General features: G+C 37.4%; 1 protein-coding gene across 5 annotated transcripts in view; it reads right to left on the minus strand.

Annotated features, from left to right (window-relative positions):
* Window positions 1–2,203: 2,203 nt before the first annotated feature.
* ST6GALNAC3 (ST6 N-acetylgalactosaminide alpha-2,6-sialyltransferase 3) overlaps window positions 2,204–18,912 on the minus strand; it is a 219,097-nt gene continuing 202,388 nt past the window's right edge. For 3 of the 5 annotated variants that reach the window (XM_050712423.1, XM_035538222.2, XM_035538221.1), the window contains exons 4-5: window positions 11,401–11,508; window positions 2,204–9,820 (exon numbers count right to left, since the gene is read on the minus strand). In XM_050712423.1, the coding sequence (XP_050568380.1) occupies window positions 9,634–9,820; window positions 11,401–11,508 (295 nt within the window). In that variant the 3' untranslated portion in view covers window positions 2,204–9,633. The remainder of the gene's footprint in view (window positions 9,821–11,400; window positions 11,509–18,912) is intronic. The other 2 variants (XR_007708623.1, XR_004777323.1) reach the window with 2 other exon arrangements.

Consider the following 18,912-nt stretch of genomic DNA (forward strand, 5'->3'; position numbering starts at 1 on the left):
GTTACAAAAAAAAACACACATGGAAAGACATTGAATGGAAGCTACTAAAGAAAGATATATGTGCACAGGAGACTTCAGATGACTTGTATCCAAGAGTTTTAAAGGAGCTCACTGAGGAATCTGTACTGCCATTACTGTTGAGTTTTTTTTGTTTGTTTGTTTGTTTGTTTTTTGTTTTTTCCTCCAAAGTTTTGGAACAATTTGGAAAGTTCCAGAAAGATGTGAGAAAACTTACGTTGTGTTAACATTTAAGAAGGATAAACTTAATGACCCAAATAATTAGTCCTGTCAGTCTGAAATTGATCTGGAGCAAAGCAATGGAATGGCTGACAGGGGACTGAATTACTAACTAATTAAAGAAGAGAAATATGGTAAATGCCACTCCAAGTGCAATATGGAAAATAGATACTGTCAAACATTTGTTGGCTTTTTTTTTTTTTCCAGTTGTGACTACAAGTAAAACACAACACTTGACATACTTTGATTCTATATGACATTTGATATGGTATTTGTGACATTTGAGTTAAGAAACCATGATAATACGAAATTGACATGTCACACAATAAGTGAATCAAAAACTGGTTAACTGACATTTCAAAACTTGAATTTAAATGGGGAGTGATCACAGAATGCGTATTCTGTTGGGATAGCTGCCTGGACATACTCTAGTTAACATTTTTATCAACAATTCAGAAGAAAAAACAAAGGTTTGTAGAAGACTGTCATTAAGGGATTGCTCAGCAATAAAAAGAAAAGATCACTGGACTAGTTGACATGGATTACTGGGAGAGCTGGCACAAATCAATAAAATCAGATCCAAATGTAAAACCATAGGAACAAAAACTTCAGGGGAATAGGCTGGCAATTCTATAAGGGTTTGAAAATAGCTAATGGGGATAATTCTGTAATTACACTATTTTTTATCTGAGTGTCTGGTTCTATGACAAATAATTGAATAAATTAGCATTCTCACCCCATGCTGCTACTATTAGGTATGAATGTACTTCACAAACAATATACAAAACCAACTTGGAAAAAGGATTAAATGAATCCATATTACATCATGCTATTAGTATGTATTCACAGCTCACACTGAAATGGTTCTGAAGGGAATATTATGATATATTCAGAGAGTATGTCTGAAAAATAACACACAAATTCTTAACAAGCCCCCTGGCAGCATATCAAATTTGAAGGACCCTCAAAGCTGAACATGTGAATGGCATTTCTTCCCTTTATTTAGTTTTAGTCTTACCACAGAAATTCTCTTTTTCCTTTCCCTCATTGTGGTGGCTGACAAAATAGCACAGTTTCTAAAAAAACAAATCTTTATGCCATGCTTTTCAGTTTTAGGATTGATACTGAGTACCAGAATCTGGACAAAATTAGATGGTCACAGTTGCTGCATTACATATGCCAATGCTGACAGACATACCTGCAATCTCCAATCCTTTCACAGACCCAGTCCATCTATATATGTTTAATTCACATACAGACCAAGTTAAAATTTATACATTGAAGCTGGTTGCTTTTTACTGATGGTCTTAGCTGGACAATAAAACAGGCTAATGGAGTTATGGTTTGTTTCTTTTCTTAGAAACTGAGGTCTGCTGATGGAAGAGAAGTTATGTAGGTCCCATTCGTGCTCATGTCAACATGGTAGCTGCAAGTAGAGCTTCACAACTTTTCACAAGATGTGAGCTCTCCCACAGCCCTTCAGTCTCACAGAAGTCTCTCAAGTAAGTGGTGAATATCCACTAAGGGTTTGCATGATGTGACTTCTGAAAGTGCTGCAGTCTGAGAGAGTGCTGGAAGGATGTAATTTTATGGATGGGATCCAATCTACTTTTTCTACAAATCTCCATTTCTCTGTGTGTGTGCAGGTGCATTTACACACAGAAATGAAAACATTTCTTGTTCTTCTATGTGTAGGTTCTGTGAGTGGATTTCCCCAAATTACCTGATATGTTTGGGATAGATGCCTTAAATATCTGTAATGTCAATGAAGAAATAATTTAGGCATACTTCATGTTTGCATGCTGCAGATTATAATACTTTCTAGAACAGAGATCTTGTTTTCTTTGAGTTCAGTGAATTGTCAGATATGATTACAGTGGCATATACATCAATAAGAATAAAAGTGCTTAACACAAAATTATACATAAATTATGTCAGACAAAAGATCAACATATCCAGCAAGAGATATTGGAAAATTGTATACATTTATTCATATTTTAAAATATCCCAGGCACAATTTAGCAAGTACATAGAAGCACATTCTCCAAATGAGAGCAAAAACTAAGTAGCATATAGCACATGGCAAAACATCTAAAATAAATTGCATGAAAGTTTTCAAAGTCTACAATGATGTCTACTATGAATACACTGTTCAGCACTACAAAAAGGCAACCAAAGAATACATGTAATAAGTAGCATAACATGAACTTTCTACATCATTTTGTTAGAAGCATATAGTAGCAACTGTGTAAGAACAGAAGAAGGATTCTATACTGTATATACACGCACATGTGCACACATATACAGATATAACTGGAAGGCCACAACAACAAAAAATATCCTGGAAAAATGATGAAGGGAATTTTGAATGGGGTGCTGTATATAAAAAACAATGGATACATTAGCAAGCATTCAACATGTTTATGCTAAAACCACATCCACAAGTGGAATCACAATTATCTCTTCATCAAACTTTCCATGTTGCACCCATACTGGATTACATGGTCCTATACCACATTTGGATGCTATTTTAGGAGGAGTCAGGAGCTTTCATCTCCCATAACCTGACAGAAGGGACCAGATCTCATATGTGAAAGAAAAATACCCATGAAAAGAGGGAACTCATGGGAAGACTGGGGAAAAATAAATAAATAAATAAAACCCAAAGGGCTTCTATTTATCCAAAAGACGGGCTAATAGAAATTTCACTTTCCTATGGGGCAGACCATTATAGTAGCCCCATTTAACAAGGTTTGTTTTGCATTATGGAGCGTTCCTCAGGACACGGACTTGATTCCTTTCTGATAAAACTAAAAGATGTGGCATTCAGCCCATGGGACCAAACTAGAGGCTGTGTATGGTGTGGTTATCAAGTACTTAGCACTAACAGTTTCAGGCTACAGAGCTGATCCAGCTGAGCTCATTTCTCACTAATGTAGACACAGGCTTCAAAAACATACAGAACAAACATGAATCAACAAGTACTACAGCCTATGTTTGCCACATAAGAGATTAGTCTTCTTTGTTCTGACTTGCCACTATCTGGAAAAAAAGGCTTTCCCTGTAGGCACTCTTCATATTTGCAGATGTGTGTGAGAGTCTGTGTGTGAGGAGGGGACAGATTAACAGCCAAAAGAGCAGTGAGCACCCAATTTTTTGCTCCAGCCATCCTCAGAAATACTATTTTCAGCAGCAACAATATGAAAAAGCTGCTGGCATCTTAGCTACTCTTCTACATGTGCAATTCCCATTAAAGAGATGCCACAGATATCAAAACTTGTGCTTGCTGCCCTGCCAGCATCTCGACACTAGCTGTGTCAATGAAGTCATTCCCTTACACTTAGATGTGAAGTTTTCCTTATAACGGGACACAAAATTGTGACTGTGAGCACTACAGTAGGTTCACAAAAGCAAGTTTAACTATTTCTGATATTCTAATGAAAAATATCAAGTTTAGTAAATATTTCCTGACTGGCTTCAACAATTTATATGCTGCCAGCTGCTAATGGCACTCACAGAGCTCCAGCAAAGTGCTCTGAACAAAACATGATATGAGAGAAAGAAAAAGCACTACGTCTGCTACTTAAACTACGTCTACACAGAACTTACTTTATTACAGTGTTAGAATAAAATATATTACATGCTATCATGCATAATACATGGTTAGAACATGCATTAGTTCAAGTTTACAATCTCTTTATGGCCAGTAAATCAGGACAGCAGTGGCAGATGCTGACAGCTGCATATCTTCATGAATTCCCAGAAATAGCAGCAAGCAATACAAAAAAAAAGATGCAAAATCAGCTGTTTTAGACACCCATAAAATGGTGATTCTTTGTGATCTAACCTTAAAAAAAATAAATAAATAACCAAACCCCAGTGATCTCTTTCCCACCTCATTCAAAGAAACTGTTCAGCACTTGAGGTGAGACTGTGCCCCAAGTGAGGTCACTCTGCTGATTTGACAGTGTCCCTGCCTGTTGCTCCTCAGCCCTGGTGCAGCATCAGCAGTCCCCTGGCCCCACAGAAGGGGGGAACGGGGCAGACTTTGTGCAGCTCAGGGGCTGTGTAAGCCAGCTGGAGAATGCATGTCATTCAACGGGGCTGGAAAGGACCCAAAGCTGAGGCTGCATGAACCTACAAAAGCTGGGGGATTGGGTCCCGGGATGCCACACATTACACAGAAGCCTTGTCTTTCACTGGGGAGAGACTGCCACTTTCTCCTTCAGCCTCTTTCTGAAGGTGTTGCCTGAGACTCCAGTGCAGACCACACACATGAGACTTTCGTGGGTTATGCAATACAAAGCTTACAAAAAGCTTTTTTTTTTTTTTTCTGTGTCATTAGCTATATGTCACAACAACAGACAGAGAAATATATATGAGCCTGGTAGTTGGCTATTTATTCACCATATCATTCTTCACTCCCCCATGGTTAAGTCACATTCCTCTGCATCCTCCCAGGAAAGAAGGAACAGAATGAGACACATCTGCTGAAAATGAAACACTTTCTGCTCAAAAGAGCTAACTATGCCTAGTCAGGAGAAACAGGCCTTTTTAGTAAATACATGATTCTCTGATGTATGTGGGACATAGCAATGCCCCCAGACAGCTCCTGTGTGATCCTTTGGCACTGACACCAAGTTTCCCTCCTAAGGCTACCCCTAAGGTAAACAAGCCTCAGACTTGCTCAAGCACCACTAACAACATGTACTCTATGATACATGCAGAAAAATATTGTCAGCAACATTTAAGCATTAATTTGTGAAGTGCTTCTGATTTTCTACTTGCTAAGGACACTATCCAGTTATAATTCATGAGTGATTACTTATTTAATTTTTACTTACCTGGACATGTCCTCTGGTTGAGCATTTGTATTCTGCTGTCAGCTTTCTTTGTGTGGGGCCCTACTTTTGTCTGGCCCGTTATCAGGTGACTGAGCACTGCCTGCATCAGCCCTCCTTGTGTTGGATGGGCTCCTCTTTAACATCATCAACTATGCAACACATTATGTGCATGTGGTGCTTCTCAGACAAAACACTGCTTACCTCAGTACCCTGGAGTGCAGAAATTTTACTGGGATGGTTGCTCTACTCACGGTCTGAACTTGCCAAACTGATTTCCATTACTTTTGAATTGAGAGATTCCTAGGTCTGTAGAAGTGGGTCTTCTACACATGATTCAAGCCATGCCAGGCTGACTTCTTCCTCCCTGGTGTTGCTTATACAGACATCTTTGACAACACGGAATTTACCTCTGCCTTTCCCTGCAAAGGACATTTTCTCTTCACTGGTAATCGGCAGTGGGGAGTGGAACAACTTATCTAGATAGGAGCTAAAGACGCTCTAAGAAACAGAGTATCGCAGGAGAGATCAATGGGTACTCCACTCCTGAAACATTTTAGGGACATTTTTTAGAAGTTGGAACACCATCTGCTCCTCAGTAGAACTTTTCCTCAGTCCTTCCTGCTTACTGCTGTAACTGATAAAAGCAGTCTGCAGATGGAGCCTCCCAGCTCAGATGGGAAGGGAATTTGGCTGGATACATAGACTACTGTTTTGTTTCTGTGAAGAGGCCATGCTATAAGAGGGAAGTGATCTGGACATCTGGGGGGATGAGAAGGTTGGGATCATGTCCGCTGTATCTGTTTGGAAAACAAAAATCATTTTTTTCATTATTCAGTTAATTAACTGTGAATTGGTAATTAGCTAGTCAAAAAGATTTAGAAAAATTCTGCTCTTATTTAAGACCTCTTTTTTTCTGGAAAAAAATAAATCAGAAGGTACTGCAACAGAAAGTATATTAAAATTTAAACTTTTAATAAAACTAAGGCTATGGCAAGCCAAAAATGTATATTTTTAAAAGCGTCCTTTCAACAACCAACTAAATTACAAAAGAAATATTTGATGACTACTTAGCTGACTGATGGGGGAAAAAAAAGTCGAATTATTTGTAAGTATCCCTCTATTAGCAGCAATGGGAAGATCTATTTTGAATATCCAAGGTAAACTCCCTGCTTGTTTTATACACATAACTAGTTGATTAAAATAGGGCTGCCTGAATGAATAAGCAATTAGGATCTGATTACATTCAGGTAAACTGTAGTAGGCTTTATTTCAAAGAATTAATAAATGGTTCTCAGCTGATGTCTTAACTGCTTTCAGAAGGTGAATCATCAAGGTTTCTTACTGCACAGCCAAGCGCTGAATTTTTTTTCTTCAGTACCACAATGCTGATTTTTAACAAATTCCTACAAAGTCATTTCTTTGTAGAATCATCTTTAACACAGCGGTCACAGTTCCTTACTCATATAATAAAAATCATGCAAATATGTTTAGTTTATGCTAAAGACAGTCTCATTTAAATAAGGGAACTGATGTTCATTTACTCTACTGTGAATGAAGTCTGCTGCAATGTTTCTAAAAGTGGATCTCCTCTCACTGCAAATCCAAGCCCCTCTACAAACAGAGAGCAACACTTTTACTTTTGCTCTGTGACAACTGCACTCTTAGTGACATTCTCATTTTTGCTGTACATTTAGCTGTTCTTAGAGATATATATTTCTTAGCTAGCCATAGCATGAGATATTGTTTCATACAGCATGCAAGCACTCTACAAAAAGCTGCAGGATGAAGCACATATTTTACAACACATTCATGGTAGTTTGGCAAGCCTTAATTATCTTGAAAAAATTTCTCAGGCTTAGAAATGGTCTTGCATGCAAAAACAACTCAGGCAGAATCCTTATGCTGTGCTTGCTGGGATAAAGTCTATGCTTTGTGAGAACACTTCTCATGGGTCCAAGCCCAACTACACTTCTGTGTGCAGCACTTTCATCGTAACTTTCTCTTAACCCAAATACCTTCTAAACACAAGATCAATTCAACTGATATTCTCTTTTTCACCTCCTCTTCTCACAGGGGAGCTATAGGTTCTCCTATGTTTCCCTGTACAAAATACGTGGAACATTGTCCCTTGTTCTGTGTGCCCTGCATTCTTCAAATCCTTCATTACAATTTCTTTATTAGCTTTCTGTCTATCTAGCCATCCATCTGAACTGAAAAGATGAATATGCATATAGCAATAAATCTAGCTCACTGTCTTTTGCTACTACAACCCTTCATGCATCCATGACCCTTTCCCCTCTGGATTTCATCCCATGCTGTATTAGCCTACGATTGATTGTTAACTCCAGCAACAAGAAACAGCCACTTTAAAAATATTGTTTGTATATTACAGCATTGCCTGTAGCCTTCGGATATGTTGGGCACCTCTTCTGCAAGACACTATACGAATACATTGCAAATGAGAATATCTGTCTCGAGAGCTTAAAAGAAAGTCAGTCAAGATAGGGAGTAGGAAAGTGTAGGGAGTGTTATTGTTCTCTTTTTTCCAAGCAGGAAGGTGAGATATCAAGTCACACGAATGTGGAACAGAGCCTGTATTTCAATATAGGTATTCATCCATGATCATAGGAATGGCCCCAGCCTTTGTCTAACAACCAGCACTAAAGTAAGCAGTGAAAGCTGAGCTATATTAAAAATAAAATCAGAGCGCTGCATTTACAGTAGAAAATACAAAGGGCAAGAGAGATTATACCCTAGTATCACCTACCAACAGGAACAGGAAACCAATGATCAGGAGGAGTAACACTGGTAAAGAGTTTTTGTCCCCATCCTAAAAGAGTTGCAGCTGCTGATGAGAATATATATATATGCTATGAACATATAAAATATAGATTTATATGTACAAATATACAATAGGAAATAGTACACAAATACTTACATGTAAAAATATCTTTTTTTACTTCCCCTTTTTATGATTTACAAAAGCATACAAAGTTTCCTTTTGTTTAATGTTAAAGTAGCATGAGTAAACCCTGTGTGTCATGTTCCACACATAACTCTTTCAAGTGTTCACAGTATTGGCTATTACAGTGTAGAATCTGACATTCCAGATGTTAAAATATTCTTAGGACACATTCTAAACTTAAAGCATTAATTTAAATACAGTTTAAATAAAACTTACATGTTTAGTTGAATTATGGTCATATTAAGAATGAGTCTGCTGCAGCTGAAAACTTTCCATGAGAATAAGCTTGGAAATACATATTTCAACTGGAGATGAGTATATTTTAAAATTCTTGAACTGCTTCTTGATGTGTAGGTAATACTGTGAGGTGGTGAGTTCTTTCAACTCCATTTGAAGCAATGCAAGCTGAGGGAACTCAGTATTACAAATTATCCTCAGTAGGAATGAGGACACACAGAGTAATCTGCCATCATATCCAGACATGCCATCACTTTCTTCAAATACCCAACAGACAAGAATAAATGACAGGTACCATTGCTTTTGTGTTAAGAATAAACGCTCCGTAGCATTCTTTATAAGCAATGTGCTTTATGGACTTAAATTAATCCTCACAATTCCCTTGTGAGGTAGATAGATACTGTCCCCATTTTTAAAGATGGAGAAGTGGAGAGAGGAATTATTGTTATGGCTGCAAAGGCAATACTGTCAAAATACTAGTATTTGGATGTTGGAGCAACTCAAAAGCACAACTGGAGATGTTCATGTGCCAACCTTACGCTAACACGTGGAACCTGACAGCAGGATAGTTATGACAGACAAAGGTTTGGTGTGGGCTGCAGCACACAGTCTTTGCTAAGTCCAGTGTTGCTGGAAAAAAAACTGTGGAACAACACCTTCAAAAACCATGCAATATGGTTCGACCTGATCAGGGTGGAATGAAGCTGCATTTTAGAAGGTAGGAATTAATCAGGAGCTTTGAGTAAGTAATATCTTCTCAAGTGAGAGTTGTGTGCAGTTCAAGAACCATGTTTAGCTCATCTCTAATTTTACCATATATGCAAGTGCTCACATGCATCAATGTATTTAGGTGGTTTCTTAACATTTGCTTACTCATAGATAAGACAAACAGACCTTGGAGGTCTGTATATTTCTTCATATTTCCTTTGTGGAAAATTCTCCATACTGCAAATGGAACTAGTGCTGCAATACTATCAATACTGCAAATGAGTTACAAATACAAATTTTAATTAACTAAGATACTGAACAAGTTTTCAAGGACCACCGTGTTCCCTGTGTGCACCTCTATATACAGGAAATCTCATCCGCCTTTAACTACTGAAGTAAAATCCAGTTAAAGTATAAAGTGCATTGTGTGGAGTAAAACCCTAAGAAATAACAAGCAATGTGTCTGCCTTCCACAGTTTGATCAATTTTGCTTAACAGCTGAACCATCACCCTCTTTGTCTTCTGCTTTTTAGTTTAGTGTTACCTAGGCTGAGAAAGGCCTGCCAGATGTAAGCAAAATTATTGTAAACTGAGACATTTTTGTAATATTATGCTGTTAAGGGAGAGTTAAGAAAACCAGTATCAAGACACTGTCCAGTTTGGGTGAGTAAATACTATTGTGTGTTTCTTGGCCCATTTAGCAAATACTTTCTTTTCCGTGATAAACCTATGGCCTCCATATGGAGCATTTTCATGCAGGAAGTATTCCTCACACTCATCTCTTCCTGGCTCGTAATAGTGGTAGGGAACTTTACGAAAGCCTTCTGACCTAGGGAAAGAAAAGACAGACTTAAGTATTATTTTCAAGAGAAACAATATATACTGCAGCTGAATTCACTGAAATCCCTTCCATGTGTTGGCACCTCAGCTCCTTTGCTAAATTGCACAAGGGCTTTCATTACAGCATGACTTGTATGAATTTTGCTGTAGAAAATGAAGCTAAGTGTATCTCTTGACATATACCGATCTTATCAGTCAGCAAGGAGCTGAGGGGCCAGCTCTTATGGGTACTACATGTTTTGTTTGACTCTGAGGAACAATCAGTCCAGAAGGCTCCATCCCTAAGCAAAGTCTTCTCATTGAATAGTCCCAAGTCTTGAAACTGGTTCTTGGACTGGCTGATTAAGGTAGTTATTAGAATAATATAAATTACAAGGAGGTGATGCAGGCAGAACTGCAGCTTTAAGGAAACCCATCCTTATCTGCTGTCAACAGACTGAAGTGCTATCATGCCATTAGCTGGTTTTACATCAAGGCTATGCAATGACAGCTCGGCTGAACTCTGTGAGGACAACTTTAGTCCTGTCACTCCTCATCTCAGGGCACCTACTGTGTTTTCATAAACAAAGAACAACATATGTTCGTTCCATCTGGATGACTCAATCAGGGGGATCTGCAAGTTCTGAAAAGTCTCTCTACTCTTATGATATCCTAATTAAACAGCTGTGACTCAAATGCCTCTTTTGGGGGGGGTGGTCTGCCAGGAATGACTCCCACGCTGGAGTGACACAGAATATCGAGTGAGCATTTGCATGAAGACATTACTCTAGGAGCTGAGGACCCTTTGAACTGGTTACATGCAGGACTTGAACCAGCCTAGGTACAGAAAAATAGACTTGGACTTAGCATCATATATTGTTTATGACATTTCCTGATTTTGTGAATGAAGAATAGTTTCATTTTATATTTTGCTACCTTATCCTGTAGATTAAAGCACTTAACTTGGACTTTTAAAAATTGTGTTTGGAGTTATACTTCTGACAATAGGATTAATCCATTGTCACTGTAAGGTCACTAACAGTAGTTGGTTGGAATTTATGTCAGTTTACTGTGATAAAGCTTGCAGGACTTGTTTTATTATCTAATTAGAAACCCCCTACTACTCAAAACAAGCCATATATAACCTAGAAAGTTCAAGTAGGTTGCTCAGTGGTTGTGAAATGCAATTTCAGGTAACTATCCAGGACTAATCAGTTTCTTTCACTTCCAGGTGTATTTGGCATTCAGAGAACTAATATATTAGTATTTCCTCTATAGCAGTAAAGTAAGTACATTTTGTCAAAAGAATAGGAACATGGTTTCCAGCTAATTCAAAAACTGCAAAAGATCTTTGATTAAAAATAGTTCCTTATGACATCTGATGTTAGATTTTGTGAATGTTTTTATTTTATCAACAACAAATGCCATATCAGTACTAAGTATGCTGACAATATAGTGTCACATCAATGCAAAACACTGGGAAATGGCTGCCTGATCCATTTTTTGGATTTATGATATTAAAATCAATTGTTAAATTTTGACAAGACATCAGAATTGTAGATGCATGAAAATAATTTCCTGTGATCTTACTTGCAGTAGGTGTCATTTATCATCCCATAGACGTGAATTCCATAGCAGGCATCCATAGCCAAAATTAAGGTAAACCAACCCGTACTGAGATATGAACCTGACTGGACTCTGTAAAAATACAACATACACAAAACAAATTGCAATGAGAAATTACCCACACTTTATCAAAGAAATATAATCTATTACCTGGGACAAAAGGCATTAAGCAACTTGACAATCTGTCAAAACCATACAATTATTTTGAATTATATTGAATTATTTATAGATATGCTCTCATTCTTGCCAGCATGGGGCCTCAAGCTATTGTCCACAGAAAAAAATACCATGTTAAATATATGAAGTCAAGCAATGCATCTCCCATGAGATGTAAAATAATTTATTTATTTGTACATCCAAAAGATAACAATTACTAGAGTGTGTAAAATGAGATAAAGTTCACCAGAAAGCAAACTACAGGCAGGGTTTGTGCTGCACGCATGTGGGTATGCACTATCCTCTTCCCCAAGCAAAATCTGAATTTGCAGTGGGCTATCCTCTGCGTGAAAATTCACAGAGAGATGAAACTTTCAAGGCCATTTTGGTGGAAAACCATTGAACACAAGGAACTGAAAAATAAAACTTTGTGTGCATCCCTTTACACAAACTTGTACTTTAAGCTCTTTAAGCTCTTTAAGATAAGAAAACAGAGAGAAAAGCACAAGACAACACTGTCCAAATTGATGACCTTTGCTCAAATAACTAGTCCCATTAAATCAGTCCAAAAGTATTATCTGCATGAGTAAGAACAAATGATGTGCAAGGATTTGGTCACATACTGGCTATGTATGCAAATGTACGCATTGTTAATTACAGACCAAATCTTGTTCACTCTACTCACACAAGCATTACCAATGGCAGACTGGGAGTCAAAAAAATGACCCATATAATCTAGGCAAGCAACACTTACTACTTTAAAACCTCATAAGCAATAAGAGTACATTTAGTACTCAATGCTTACAAACTGGCTGAAGTCCAGCTTTGTGCATGTACTGCTTTCAGTTTGACTGAAATCAATGAAAATCATTATCTTGAAATTATAAATAACATATCCAGTTTCCAAAGAAAGATACCACAGAAGTCATGAAACCATCTTAACAGAGCCCTAACTTTCAGCTGTGTGTGAGTGAGAGGAGGTGATAACGTAGCTTTATGCCACATCTTTTAGCTTTTGGCTTTCGGGTACAGCAGGGAGCCGTCTGTTCTCCACCATAAGTTAAAGTAACCTAAGCTTTGCACTCAATTAAGTTTGGCAGCAAAAGAACTCCCAGGTAGGCTTATGTGCAAATCAGTTTTCCCCATTAACAAAATAGTCTGAAAACATTTTCATCCTGGGGTAGGAATAAAGCTTTCTTGTGGGGGTACACAAAAAAAAAAAAAAAAAAAAAAACACAAACAAACCATATATATACATACACACACACACATATATATCTATCATACAGCAAGTCATCCAGCCTATAAAACCCAACTTTCCTGTGAGACAGAAGAACCAACTTCAGGTGCTTCTTCCTGATTCGGAGCAAGGACATACCATGGTAACCTCCCAGGTTAATCTGTCAATCAGTGGCATTTGGCTCAGATTTGGTGTTACTTCCTTGCTCTTTCTTGTTGAAGTTTGACAAAGTACTAATTAAGAAGATTGGTAAAAAAATTAGTTGCATAACCTTTATGACATTGACCTGACACATACAAGACTGAGATTCAAATTCCTGCTCTAATGAATGCTTACTATTGTGGAAATTAGATAAACTTCAAGGGCTTTACATTCCTAAAGAAATTCCAGAAGTTCAAACAGATCTTTTTTTTTTTTTTCCTTTTTTTTTTTTTTAAAGTGAAAAACAACTATCTCAACTCCTGGAGAGTTTTCCTGTACTCAAGAACACTCAAAGGACCTTGGGTTACATCTTCTCTTCCTTGTCCATGTCTAGCATTCCCCACAGGTTAGACAGCGTGAACTTCTATCCCTACTTTTTCTTGAAAAGTCTTTATCCCTGGGAAAACTCCTCAGCATCTGTTGGGCTGTCTTCGTAGAATAGAGGAGCATTCCGGAAGCAAGAAATAGAGGGTTAACTTAGTGCAGAAGAATGACAAGTGGGAACAAAGGCTGGGTGTTAAATACCCATCTTACATTAGGTGGAGACCAATTGTAATTGTGCTTCTTTGCTTGACACCTTATAGCCACAAAACTGTACATCTGTTTAGGTGTCCGTTTAGGGTCTCCATTGCTCTGAACAGAATGTTCTTCTGTTGTCTAGCAAAGAGAATTCCCAGCCCGGTTCATGTTACTTCAGAGCAACATTCTGCCATGATAAAAAGCTGCACTGCTTCTAACTTGCTTTCTGCTTTTGCACCAGAGGAACACTATCCTTGAACTTTTAAAGCCATTTAGAATCATAATAACCATTTATAAAAACACTCTGAAGATCAGGACCCTTCCAATATTGGAGGTTTATTGGAGAGTACTATATTGGCAGTAGGATCTGAAATTTGCTATACTCAGGAGGAAAACGGAATTTTAAAAAAGAGTTAATCAATATTTCATGTCCTGTTTTAACACCATTGGACCTTAGTACTCTCATCTATATACTACATTGGCAAGATAAATAAAAACAGCAGAGTGAGTTCCCAGATACCTTCCCTGGGAGTGAAGTACATGACAGAATATAGATTATGTACTTTAAAACAAAGCACTTATATTCCTCCCATTTTTCCGTTTCCTCTGAAGATATGTAGGAATATGAGGGAATACACTTAAGCAGTGGGGACTCTGGATGATTTGGTAACACCTTAGAATTCAATCTGATACCATAAAGAGACTTTCAACATTCTAATGAAAGCAATATTAAAAGTGTGAAAACAATTTTAGTTGTCCCTAAAAAGTCATAAATCTCTGAATACTTTTTAAAATATCATCCCATAAAACTGTAGTGCAAAGCAGTGTCTCAGCCCTTGCTATTATGCTAACACTGTGCATGCAATTTCTTTCTCTACAGGAGAGTTTTGCATGTTTTTTGGCCAGAGTTTTTTTGAGTCATTTGAAAGGGTTTCTCTTGTTACTGTAATTGCATTCAAATTTCAAATTTTGCACACTGAAAGTAGAAGAATCCTACAGTTATGCATAGCATGAGTCTATGTTACTGCACAAATCTGAAGGAATATGAACATTAATCCCAAAATAGTGAAAATAGGAGTTTGTTAAGCATCATCTGCAGAAGTACTATAGGCAAATCTATTGTGATATATGTGTGTGCAGCAAATCCAAAATTGTTCCCTATGGCTCCGAGTGACTTTTTCTTATACTCTAAAATTAATGGGGCACCAGATCTAGGCAGGAAATTGTCTCAACAGCTCAAGAGAAAATAATGCACTATTTTTCAAAAAATGCATTTAAAAAGATGATGATTTTGCTTTCAAGACATGATTTACAGCTGGATGCAGCAATAAAAATGCAATGCTCACAAAAAGTTATTTTCTCTGTTTACCTTGAAAATGAAAGTTTATTTTGCATACTTCCTACTTTATAAGGATTCTTAAATGTGAGTTATCAGGATGAAATTCATTCTGCTAAATACCATCCAGCATGCCTGGAAAGTACATAGTCCTATGCTCAACATTAAACAATTGAAAAGACCAATGAAATCAATTTAAGATGCTTAAAACAAAGCATATGCTAGCCTATTTTGCTCTTAGTGAAGGCTTAACTGTTTAAAATGTTGTTATTTTATCTCAGAATAGAAAAGCTGGTGCCAAGATTACTAGTTATTTGCAAGTTGCCAAACATAAAATTTGCAATTTGAGGCATGCTTCTCTAAACTCCAGTAGAAAGAACTAAGTATAGTTCCTCACAACCCCTTAAGAAGACTTACCTTCTATATTTTAGAAGAAAGTGGTAAAAAAAAAACTATCTAGGATTGCTAGAATTGTAATGTGTGATACATAAAACTTTAATTAAAAATTAATTTAAAATGTAAGCAATTAGGGTTCTTTCGCCTTAGCTTTCCAATATTCTACAAAAAGCATACGAAACTGATGTAAAGAAGCTGGAGTAGAGAATGCCTCATAAAAATATTGTAGACTGAAATTCACCTTCTTTGATATCTATAACCATCCTTTGGTGTAGGCTAAACAAAGGAAAAAACAGTTCCTTCTCTCATCAGGGGAAAATGGAGGTATATTATATTTTTTTAATGATCAAGGGAATATGAGTTCAAATTGGGTAAAAGTTTTGTTGTCACTTGAGTTCAGATTTTACCTTAAGATTCCAGAAAGCTCTTTTCTTTATTCAGTTGTTCCAGGATTTTTTTATGTGCACAATCAATTCTAGCTCTCTGGTTCAATGGATAGTAATTTCCAGTGAGGAGTTCAGTGGTAAAAAATTAAAAATGGGAAAAAAAAAAAAAAGTTTGTTAAGGTGGATGCAATCTGTAGACAAGCAATTTCATGTCAATCTGATTTCAGAAAATTATTTAGAAGTCTATTTTTTAATTCTTTCCTTGGAGAAATCAGAGAGCACTGAAGGTCAATTGAGAGTGCTAATTAAGGGGAAAAACTCAGAAATTTAGGACTTCAAGAAGCTATTAAGTAACAGAGAGCTTGCCAAAAGCATTAACAAGACAATTTTTTGCTTCATTTCAAAATATTGCTGTAAAATGGAATTCAACAATGACAGATTGAAATGACAAGATTGTCCAGGCCAATTAATTGACAAAAATGTATCCTTTCATAAAGGCTGTTTATAGACTTAAATCCTCAGTTGACCTGCCTACCAAAACTATTGAATCAGCAGCAGTTTTATTTGCAGCAGCTTTGTCAGGCCCCTTGATTAATAAATAAATAAAGGTATTGGTCTAAACAAAGAGTCCTGTAATTCAATGGGAGGAGGCTTAACAACGTGAGAGGTGCTTCAGCATGCTAAAACATTTGTAGAAAATGGTTCAAAACAAACAGAAATATTTTCAAGAACAGTGTTAAGATTAGTTTAGACTGTTCAGGTAAACATGTCCCTGGTCTTGTTGCTGCAGGGCATCAAGATCCTGTCAATCTGCGAGGGGTCAGCTTGCTCTGGTTTTGCCTGGCTCTGCCACTCCGGGTGAGTGACCCTCAGCAATGAGGGGCATGTCCCCTCTGTGCTCTCTTGTTGAAAACTACCAGCTCTTTTCCTCCTGGGGTTACAGTAGGCTTGTGAATGATAGTATGTTGCCTTACAACTGAAGATGGTATGAAAAATTTATCTACTAGCACAGATTGGTGATCCATTACAAAATCCTCTGCTAACCAAATTAATTCTGTTATTGTACTTATGTTGACTGAGATTTCTCCTTTTTTTTTTTTTTTTTTTTTCCTAAAAAAGCAGATATGAATGTAGCTGCTGAACAGCTCTTCTTTGCCAACTTAGACACCCACATTCCCCAAGTCACAGGTTTGGTCTATGCCTTCCTCTTCGTAGCAAGCATAGATTCGCACATGACAGATCAGAATGAGCTGACAGAAAAATGCCCCTACCTCGGAGAGAACAGCAAGGCGCATTTTCTGTGCACCTCTGAGAAGCGTATATACTTCTCATCCCAAAAAGCTGTTTTCTTGAGAGGGAAAAAGGAAATAAATTTGGTACAGGAGAGGGTAAGAGACTAAATGCTGAAAAGCATTAGCAATTGCCTGGATTTAATTCTGTTTTCTGTAAGACTCAGTGCTTTGTTGCTAATAATTTCATTATATACATTCTGCAGAAATAATTACACAGGAAGAGCAATGAACAAGATGCAAGCACAGAGAATTGATTTCACCTGGTAAAAATGGTTGCTATTTCTGCATTATAAAGATACCTGTTAGGCAGTTGTTTATCATAATTATTCATTCTTTTGTATGTGTGTGCGTGCACGCATGCGTTTCCTTTGCATTCATAACGATGCAGGACATCTAATAATAAACACCCATGCCCCTCAAGCAGTGAGCAGGCTGTCTCACACATTCAAAGGCCCACATGGTGCTTCAGGTCATTGTGAAAAGTGAAACATTTATGTATGGACAGATGTTTTATTATCCATCGTGTATGGTTTCATGCAAAGCTTAAACAAGTGGAATGCATTACGAACAGCACAGGCCACATTCCAGATTCAGACAGTGACTGTGCCCATCAAGATGTACCTGGGAGTAGACAAGTGATGCCCTCCTGCCAGCTAAAAAACTCTTGGCAGATCATCCTTACAGTGAATCCTGAAAATAAACTGAAGTCAGGTGGCATACTGTCCACTTGATGTCTAGAAAATATAGATCTTCTAGCTACATTAATAGTGCGCTAATGGAACTCGGAGGACAAGAGTCAGTCACACATTTCAGTTGAATTTGCTACAAACACGCAGCAAAAGGCTACTCCTGGGTCACAAACTAGCCCATGAGAATCTCTCCTTACAATTTAATTTAAAAAGAGATGTAAAAATTAATAATTCCTATGTAAAAATGGCCTTGAAAAAAGGATAGAAAGTACACTGCTGAATGATCTCAGAAGGAAATAGAGAAATACAACTATTTGTCTTAGTATTTACAATTTTTGGCAAGAAAGGTAAAAACAATATTAGAATTAAGGAAGACGGTGTTCTGCAATGACTGAAATGCATACAGCCTCTGCTTGGGTAAGTAATTTATGCATATAATTCCAATCTTTGTGTTGTGTGTAATTTTTTTTCTTTTCTCTCTATCTCTGCTCTATTCTATGTGGAAATGGGAACAAAGGGCAAAAAAAAGCAACTTAAAGAAATTGACTTCTGCTGCCCAGGCTTCTATAGTTTCCTTATTTCCAATTCCTTGACCTGACTTTGATGCATCTCAGCTCAGTTGTGAACTCAAGCAGCAAAAGAAGGAAGTTATTTCATCCATGCAGAGAGAGCTCCTTCAGACTCCTGTGCTGCTGAGCTCAGAGGAGAAAAGAATTCCTGTTTATCAATAGTAATCATGGAGGTCTAGCTTGCTGCAAAGCACACGGAAAAGAAACAAGACTAATGAATTATCATTGTAAACCCTGCCTTCCATCCAATATATATGCACTATTTTCAAGCTGATTCTCATAGAGGAAAACCTGTGCTATGCTTTTCATGTTGAATGACATCCCCTGTAGAGAACAAGAGCTGCTAACTAAATTTCTTACAGCTGTTGGGTTTCTGCAGCTCATACTGACTCTTCAGATAAAATTGTGATCTTGGTGCAAACCACTTACAGAGCAGCAAACCACACTCTTAGATCCAACAAAATACTATCGTTTTTTGGTAGAAACAGTCCCAATCTTCTTTTCTCCCCTACTCTCTTCCATACTCTCCCTGTTTCCAGAAATACATATTCTCTTGATTTCTTTCAAATCCTTTTCTTTGTTTCCCTTTTGTAAGTACAAACTGTGGTCTGAGGCATTGTTGATGCCATTGCATGTGCTTGAGCTATTAGGAAAAGATGTCTTTTGTAAATGCCCTGGTTGCAGCTGCCACC

Source organism: Cygnus atratus, chromosome 8 (genome assembly GCF_013377495.2).
Source record: "Cygnus atratus isolate AKBS03 ecotype Queensland, Australia chromosome 8, CAtr_DNAZoo_HiC_assembly, whole genome shotgun sequence".
Taxonomy (NCBI): domain Eukaryota; kingdom Metazoa; phylum Chordata; class Aves; order Anseriformes; family Anatidae; genus Cygnus; species Cygnus atratus.